At 42.3% G+C, this 9,452-nt stretch overlaps 1 protein-coding gene across 1 annotated transcript; it reads left to right on the top strand.

Moving 5' to 3' along the window:
- Window positions 1-533: 533 nt before the first annotated feature.
- On the top strand, window positions 534-8,433 carry tent2 (terminal nucleotidyltransferase 2). Its single transcript, XM_047590816.1, has 15 exons — window positions 534-783; window positions 919-1,068; window positions 2,523-2,642; window positions 2,743-3,004; window positions 3,783-3,897; window positions 3,977-4,065; window positions 4,166-4,223; window positions 4,537-4,603; window positions 4,691-4,767; window positions 4,903-5,031; window positions 5,125-5,168; window positions 5,456-5,592; window positions 7,118-7,209; window positions 7,298-7,377; window positions 7,479-8,433. The coding sequence occupies exons 2-15, from the start codon at window positions 950-952 to the stop codon at window positions 7,563-7,565; spliced, it is 1,476 nt and encodes a 491-aa protein (XP_047446772.1). The 5' UTR covers window positions 534-783; window positions 919-949; the 3' UTR covers window positions 7,566-8,433.
- The last annotated feature ends 1,019 nt before the right edge of the window (window positions 8,434-9,452 follow it).

Genomic DNA, 9,452 nt, shown 5'->3' with positions numbered 1-9,452 from the left:
CACAAATGTCAATACAGTCACAGAGTCACTCTCCCATTTATTATAGATTCACTGCCTGTTCACAGTAATGATTGTTAATTCTATTGTTTTCTTATCAATTGGGGTTAATTACTGACCTGGGGGCACATAGTGAACTGAAAAACCCCGTAGTCTGTGACGTGTGTACAACATTCAAACGTGTGTAAAAGTGTTCAACGATTCAGTCTTTCCCCTTCACATCAGAGGAGACTGAAGTGAGAGTCAAAGCCTGAAGCTTCTCAACAGACAATGAATAATAGGCCCTACGTGTGACAGCAGACATGGTGACTTTATCAGATTCCCACATTCAAATAAATCTGATTTGGATATAGCTTCACAGTAAAGATATTAAAGATACGCCAAAGTGTAGATTCAGACAGTCATATAATTATATATTTAACTGATTTCACTGTCAGGTGGGCTATTGTTTTTTTTATTGATATCTTACCTGTTTTATTAGTTCAATACGGATGTTCCCTTTAAACAGCGGCGCAAGGACACGTCCCCTTTAAATGACGTTCCACGACGTCAACGCGGAAGTAAGAGAGAATTAGCATCCTGAAATTTGTTTACATGTGACATGCATTTGGTAAGTGTCGCATGTTGTATAGGCGTTTGAGAACCGTCTCCGTAGGCGCGCCTCTCAGATCGACGCCCATAGAAACGCATTTTGTTTTGTTTTGCGAATGTTGTTTAAATGAGTTAGCTCATAGACCGCCATACGCCAGCTGACGACTGTTAGCTTGCCACATAGCCTGATCACCGGTAAGTTTCGATTTCCCAAGTAACTTCTTGCGGTGTTGTGATTCTTGTTATCACAGTAATTGTGTCACACTCCCGATCCCCCATTGTGCCTCCCGTTGGCTCTACTTTCGTTTTCTCTCTCTCTCTCTCGCGAAGTTGATGCTGGAGCTCCCTGAAGAATCGCAACATGTTTCCCCGCAGCGCTGAACCGAGGGGGCGGGCAGCCTTCAGCCACGGCCTGTACCCGCCACCCTCTGTGCCCAAATATTACGATTACAACCATCAAAGCCGGGCAGATGTCAACAGGTGAGCGTGTCGTCCTGCAGAGGCGTGTTAGGCATCAGCAGCAGAGTAAAACTTGACTAAATCTTCATAACATTGATGTCAATTCACTGACAGCTCGTTTTAGACGTGGATGTATTTGGAATAGAGGTGAAACAATTGCTTGAATAATTGATCATCAGTTTAAAATTAACTATACTACTGTAGGCTGAATGTATCTAGATTTTATTGGTCGCCCTGGTCTGTGGGAAATTAAAGGAAGTAGTTAACTGTGGGTGAATCAAGGGTGCAAATAGTTGTTTGTTGTAGCACTAATTTTGTTGAACTTAAAGAGGACTCTACGCTTTGTCACCTTTTACTGAGGATAGAGCTCAGTCGTAAAGAGAAAGTAGAAGTAGCTACGTGAGTGAGGAGGCCGGACACAAGTGACAATGAGCACACGGAAATGAAGGAACATATTCCAATGGCTACCTGCTGGTAGTGATGGCCAGATGAAGCCCAATGAAGCCTTGATGCTTTACACTCAGGTGGTTTAAAAAAAAAAGAAAAAAGAAAAAAAAAAGGGTAATTTCTCAAGGTTTCATCTGCACACAAACCCCCTGCTGGTCAAAACCTTTATTGTCATTTGAACCATTTGTGATCTCTGTCTTGCCGCAGTGTCAACATGGAAATAATCCCAGACAAGAATAGAAATAAAAACACCTTCATTTAATCTGTAGTATAATCTGTCTTTGATTGATATGTGGTAATTTAGGTTTATTAATATCATGCTCATGAAGCAGTTGCTTCGAACCCCTGTGTATATTATGAACCACTTTATTGCTTCATTCAGTATAAAAACACTGTCGCTGGTTTGGTTGTGTCGGAAAGCAAACGGAGACTGAGTCGACACAGGTTTGGTTTGACAGTGTTGCATTCAGCGCTAAAGATCCTGTAACACTTCTAAGCCATGATCCACAGAGCAAGTGAAAATAGATGATGTTAGCGGTGTAACACAAACCTCAGGTGTTGTGATTGGAACATGCGGTGCATCACGGAAATCACAGACTGGCAAAAACGTTGCTGGGACTCTATTCACTTTCAAAGCTGATTTTTAGGATCAGTGAAATGAGATTAATGTAACCTCTCAACATCTTTTAAGTTTCAATAAAGCCTCGATTAGCCATCACTAGGTGCCACACAGGGCAAACTCTTCTCCTTTTAGCAATCCTCCAACTCCAACTCTTTTGCAGTGATCCATTGCGCTTTATTTCTGTTCATAAATCACACCAAGATTCAAACCACTCTGTGAACCAGCTAAGCTTCAGACGTCATCGTTCATGCATCCGTAATGAAGCAAGCCTCAATACGCGCTTCATAAAAGACTTCCTGGATTTCTCGACTCATGCTCTGAAGCCTTGGCGCAGCATGTCCCATCAGTACTTGTAGGACAATTTTGTGTTTTGTTCTGTAATAATGTGCATATGTATTCTGTTAAGCTTCCCTATCCCTGGACCTATCCCTGGACCGAAAAGGCTGCCTCCATATGAGTGGAAACCCCCTCCATCCACCTCTCCAGTTCCCCCTCCGCACATGCCACCTATGACCAATGGCCGCAAGTACGTTCTTTTTTTTACTACCGTTATTACCGTCTCATTCTCTGTTATGAACACTTGTCTTATCTTATCACCTGTTTCCTTATGATTATGCTGCTTCCAGGAGGCAGAACATCGAATACAGTCCTCATGTTGTGAAGCGGCAACGCATCGACTCCTCTCACCACACGCCTTCAATTCGGGCGCCTCCACCTCCTCATCATCCTCCTCATCCTCCTCTTCGTCCTGACCGAGCGGTGGCAGAGACCTCGAGACCACCTTCCGATGGTATTGATCACACTTATCCAAGTCCACACTTCCATCACCACCCTGTCCCCACTGCCCCAGAAAGCTCCAACAGCCTTCAGGCCTACGCTAAGGATAAGGTAAGTTCAGCCGGATTTAATGGGGTTGTCATACAGCACTGTGCAGAAGTTTTAGGCAGGTGTGGAAAAAATGCTGTAAACTAAGAAGGCTTTCAAAGATATAAATAATGATTGTTTATTTTTGTCGTATTACAAAATGTAAAGTGAGTGAACAGTATTTAGGTTGAAACGCAGCATTAACTGAAACAGAAACTGTGTAGGAGACGTAAAACTGGGTGAGGAACGGTCAAACTCTGCTACCAAGGTGAGGTTGTGGAAGGCAGTTTCACAAAGCAGTTATACTGCGTCAGCAAGGTCTCCCCCAGACAAATATTTCAAAGCAGACTGGTGTTTCAAGATGTGCTGTTCAAGCTCTTTTGAAAAAGCACAAAGAAACAACAGCAACATTGAGGCTCATAGAAACATAGAAACTTTGTGCAGCGGGTCCCCTGGACTGGTGAGTCCAAATATGAAATCTGGGGTTAAATCTCCAAGATGTTTGGGACGACCTGCCAGCCAAGTTCCTTCAAAAGCTGTGAGTAAGTGTACCTAGAAGAATCAATGATGTCTTGAAGGTAAAGAGTCACACCAAACATTGATTTGACTTGGATTTCATTGACTGCATTTTGTTAACTGATGAAAATAAACTATCAACACTTCCATTTTCGAAAGCATTCTTAGTTTACAGCATTTTTTCCCCTCACCTGCCTAAAACTTTTGCACGGCACTTTACATCAACCCTGAGCACATCTACCTGCAGATGAGTTTGTGTTCATCAGTGTTGCATGTGTGCCCTCAGCTGAGCGTTCAGATGTTGGAGCTGTTCGAGGCGTGCCAGCAACAGACTTCAGACTTGGAGCGGAAGGAGATTTGCCGAACTCAGCTGCAACAAGACATACAACGCCTCTTTGCGGGTATGTCTGAAGCATGTAGTCGCAGTCCGTTCGGAATTTCCCGCTGCGATTCTTACTCTCCGAGCGTGTTTTCTCGCAGCGGCGCGGCTTTATTTGACCGGCTCGTCTATGAATGGGTTGGGTTGCCGGAGCAGCGATGCTGATCTGTGTCTGGTCATCAAAGGGAATGTAAGTATCTACGACATATTAATCCAGATGTTAGTATCTAAAATGCGCAGATGTCCACTTCCTCTTGAATACCTGTGCGGGTTCCTGTCATTTGTTTCAGAAAAGACCTGATCCCATTAGCACACTCTTTCATCTCCAAAGATTGTTCAGATCACTCTGTGAGTAATAAAGTATAAAAACATCAAATTGTTTCTAATAACTTTTTGTCCACCTCTGACAGAGCCATTTTTAATATATTTAATCTCACTAAGTAATACCTAACCCTCTTACTTATCAGTCACTATACTTACTCTATTGCCTCGTACAGTAGCTGTATTCAAAATAGTGACTCATTTTAGGGCTTTCAAAGCTTGACGTTACACTCCTGTAATAGTCCACTAGATGGAGTCATTTACTCTGTAAAAATAGGTTTTGGTTTACGGAAACTGAAACAAAACCAGCGAGTCTCATGATGGTTGTTTTGATTTCCAGCATATGTGGACAGGACTCAGCTGATCAGAGCCAAAGTCCCCATCCTCAGGTTCAGACAGAAAGGAAGGTGAGAGAAAAACAGCTGTAGAATCTTGTCTTAATCATTTCATCAGAAAACTGTAAATATGACTCTCTACTCACCCCCGTTTTTCAGCGACCTGGAGTTTGACCTGAATATTAACAACACGGTGGGCATCAGGAACACATTCCTTCTTAAGAGTTACGCCCATGGTGGGTAAGATAGTCAGAAAACCTTGACTCTTATTGTGGCGGCTTTTCAAACTTCCTCTGTCTATTTTTAAGTCGCCTCTGCGTGGTGAGCAGTTATTTGCTTTGACGTGCTGTGGTTTGCGTTGTCTCTCTCAGCCGATCTCAGGATAAGACCCATGATCCTTGTCGTCAAGAAATGGGCACGGCACAATCAAATCAATGATGCCAGCAAGGGAACGCTGAGCAGCTACACGCTGGTGCTGATGGTCCTGCACTACCTCCAGAGTCAGTACAGTCACACACAAAGCGTTCATTCTCATGCCTGTTTGTTTCTTTGACTTAACATCAGACTATGTGATGTTTCGTTTCTCTTTATAGCTCTTCATGAACCAGTCCTCCCTTCTCTGCAAAGGGACTACCCTGTAAGTGTCCTCATGGTCGTTGGACTCACTTACATCTTATGTTTTTAGTTTCTCTCCTAGAGTTATTACAGTCACAGCAGCTGAATTTCAGCAGCCACCATCATCCCAACTAGCACAATTGCTAGTTTTTTCTTTAATAATAGTTCTTTATGTAAACCAACAACCTACTTTGGGTTCTTTTGGATTCAAGTATTGAGCATATTCAAAAAGTCAGATGAAAACTTTGTATTTTTGGGATTAAATAAGTTAACAGTATTTGACCTCTTGTCTTGTCTTGGTCTTTTTAGGAGTGTTTTAGTCCCCTCATGGACATAGACATGGTTCCAGAGGGACCCAAACACATCCCTCCCTACATCTCAAGAAACCGGTCTTCTCTGGGGGAGCTGTTTTTGGGCTTTCTCAGATACTACGCCACAGAGTTCAGGTACTTCCCAAAGGCACCACGCGATTGAGTCGAGTGTTTCAGATGCATTTGTGGTTCTTTCCTTTGCTTTTCCTTCCTCATCCCCTGCTCTTCCTGCCAGCGTCTTCTCCCTCTCCAGTCCCTCTCTAGTCTCTCTTCTTCTTCCTCTGTCCTGCATCCTCCTCTCTGGTTTCATGTTTCCAGGGTGAAGGACAGGAGCAGGTGGGACCTTTGGTCTTACACTAGCATTAGCATGACATACCATGATCCCTGTGTTTGCTGTATGTGTGTTAACATTGCCACGGCGTCACTGAAAAAACTCACAAGCACAGTTGTACATTGTTCCAGTATAGTTCCAGTAGTAAACTACATGTGTTTTACTGCATCTGAACTTGTCAAATGCAACATATTTGGACATGTAAAGGCGGAAATCACTAATCAATTTATATATTATTAACCAAAATCAGCTGGTAGCTGAAACGAACTGAAAATGATTCGCGCAGCTTCTCACAATTTATAAAGCCCGAGTTATAAAGCATATATTTACAGTACAGGCCAAGAATTTGGATTAAATAAATATGATTATTATATAAAGAGTAGCTTATCAGAAGACATTTTTACTATAATTACCAGCTATTTGAGTTTTTCTTTCTTCAAAGTAACCTCCTCTGGCTTTAACAACAACATGGCATTTGTTCCACAAGAGATATTTGTATCCAGACTTTAAAAAACCCCGAAGAGTTAAACTGAATAATGCAAACTGTGGTTAGTTTTTTTCCTTTTGCACTAAAGTTGTGACTCTTGCAAATCTTCTCGATCCTGAATCTAAGCCCTTCCTTTCCTTTGCTGACATTTATTCAGAAATGTTCAATATACACCTGAAGGTAAACTGATAAAAGCAAAGTCTGATCATGCAGTAAATACATCCCAAAATACATGGAACTCATGCTGTTTTTTAAGAAAGGCTTTGTGAACAGAAACTCGAAGTTGCTTCCACACTTTTGGCCTGTAGTGTACATAATTAGGTGTTTTATTCCAGACTATTAAACACTTGAGTCTCTCTGGGCCGACAGTCGACCGTTTTCCAGTGTTTTCGCCATTGGTGAGCATCTGTGACCGTAGTTATGGTGGCGTGTCCTGCAAAATTGTCAGTTGTGTTTTTCAGCTGCGTCACAACGAGTCCCAAAGATCACTTTGATTTACTCGTAGCTCAGAAAACCACCGCATGGGATGAAAAATAGAAATGAGTGTAAACAAAATGTTGGAAGTGGCACCGAGAAGTCTTTTTTTAATTTTCTGTCTTCAAATCTGAACGTTTAAATGCAGAAATATTTCCACAAGGACACGTAGTCACCAAGTGATGGCACCATTCAGGAGAGACGTTCCTCTGGGTAGTAGCTCCTCATTGTCTGACTGTAGCCTTTGAGATGTGTTCAAGTTCAGCTTTTTGGTCCGGAGACAAGTGACGTCATAGTTCTTTGATGCTCGTGTTCCTTCATAAGCACTAAATCTTTTCCACTTCTGTTGTTTTCTCTGTGACCTTCAGGTGGGATAAACAGGTGATCTCTGTTCGAGAGGCCAAAGCTTTGCCCAAGACCAATTCTCTAGAGTGGAGAAACAAATTCATATGTGTGGAAGGTAAACATTTCCTCTGTGTGCCGTGGCCGCCATCACTTCAGCATGAGAAGCGTTCACGGTGATGAAACGGTGCTTCCCTGTGTTTCAGAGCCATTCGAAAGAAATAACGTAGCGAGGGCGGTCCACGAGAAGATCAAGTTCGACGCCATTAAAGCTGAGTTTGCTAAGGTGAGACACACATAGGTTCATATGTTCACATTTCTCTCGTCTTTCAAGCGGCTGCAGGTTATTCACAGTTGCTCTTGTTTCCCACATCTGTGTGTGCGCAGTCGTATCGGATATTGCAGCAGAGGAAGGACCTGAACTCGATCCTCCCAGTCAGATCCATCATTAATAAAGAGTCGTCCAGGAGATAAGAGGTGGCTCCAATGGCTTCTTCTACCTCAGTGTGGGCCTGTCACCAGGAACAATGTGGGATCTTTGGGGATGCGCTAAAAGAGAAAGACTGTGGGACTGAATGCTCCAACATATGTGGAGCGACACCAGAGTCCTAAACTCAGATGTTGCACTGAAGCAGGATAATAATGGCCACTGTTATTGCTGCTACATGGACCATCCTTTTCCAGTCCACCTAGCAGTATGTTTATTTGAAAGGTACGAGGTGACACAAAATGATATTAGTAACCTTGTCACGTGTAAAGTCAGTTAAATGGAAGCAGCGTTTATGTTTGAGAGATTCATCTCAGCCATATTTACCGCACCCACGCTGCCGGAGCCATACATGTACAGTTATATTTACCGCCTGTCCGGACCAACCTGTAAAATCAAAGCCTTTTTTCTATTTTTATAGGTCAGTAGTGACTTTAATGTGGGACACGTCGTTTCTACTGCAGCTGCGTTAAATGGCATCTTTAGGTTTCTAAGCTCCACTAAAAACAGACCACCTTTTTTTTTTTTTATGAAGAGTTTAAATTAGTCATAATTTAAGCGACTTTAAGGTTCCAGGCTCTGAATATTGCTTTATCGTTCTAGCAGTAGTGCCACGTTCTTCCTCATTGACTGGTGTCATTTTATGTCGGCGTCTGCCTGATGGATTGGGATAAAAAACCGGGGTCATCTCCTCACTTTTGCATCACTTAGTGCATAAGTTATTTAAAGAATTTACACTTTTGAGTATGTGCTCTATCTTTGCTTAATATTTTCTTCCAGATATTTTTGTGAATTATTGACTTTTAAATGTTTATTTAAAAAAAAAAGAAAAGAATAAATCTGAAGATGTATGAATGTTGGTTTTACTCGTCATTTTTGAGCTCCACTAAAATCTCTGCTAAAATTTTTAAAGGTGTCAACAAAGTGAGATGCGCACTGATCAGCCACAACATTATGACCACTGACAGGAGAGGCAATAACACTAAACATCTTGTGACAATACAGTGTTCTGCTGGGAAACTTTTGCATCTGGCATTCATGTGGAGACCAGTCACCCCCACCTCATAGCAATGACACACATTGATGGCTGCACACAAAAAACGGTTTAGGAGCAACTCAAAAAAACTATGAAAAACAGCACAAGGTGTTGACTTGGCCTCTAAATTCACTAGATCCCAAACTGATGAAGTATCTGTGGGATGCAATGGAACAAGACTGATCCACGGAGGCCCCTCCCCTCAACCCACAGCACCCAAAGGCCCCCACTAACAACACTCATACAATAATAGAAAGGCGGTCATAATTTTATGACTGATTGATGTACATTTGCAGGTAATTCACCAAAGCAACCAGCCAATTCTGACAACTGAGATAATAATAACAACTCTGCTCACCTTGCAGTTAATTGGAACTAATACTGATCCTCAGTATAAAAGCCATGCCAAAGATCTTGTAGTTATTTTGTTTCCCTGATCATGCAGTTTCTTCATCTTCATCTGGTGCCTCCTTACAGTGATTTTTACCTTGAAAAATAAAAATAATAAGGATGAATCTTTGATATCTGCGCTTTTTGTTTGGATATAGTGTGCACTCTTTTCTGGCAGGCAGCGTGTTGACTTTTTTTTTTTTTTTTTGTTCAGGGGTTTGACGCCTCATTACACAGTTTTATGACTTCTCCGCAGTGCCAGCCCTGATAGGAGGCATATAACCTTACAGGATGTGTGTATGTGTGTTCGAGGCGCTGTTTAGCGTTGCCACCGACAGCAGTGAGGGGGACCGAGGGTACTGTTTCAGCTCACGGCCTATATTTAACCTAGCAAAGGGGATTTTGAACTTAAAGTCACACTGCCTCAGTCAGTTGTTAGCCCTCGACA

This window comes from Mugil cephalus, chromosome 8 (assembly GCF_022458985.1).
Source record: "Mugil cephalus isolate CIBA_MC_2020 chromosome 8, CIBA_Mcephalus_1.1, whole genome shotgun sequence".
Classification (NCBI taxonomy): Eukaryota; Metazoa; Chordata; class Actinopteri; order Mugiliformes; family Mugilidae; genus Mugil; species Mugil cephalus.
The sequence above is the reverse complement of the archived record's forward strand: the minus strand, read 5'-3'. Positions and strand labels throughout refer to the sequence as shown.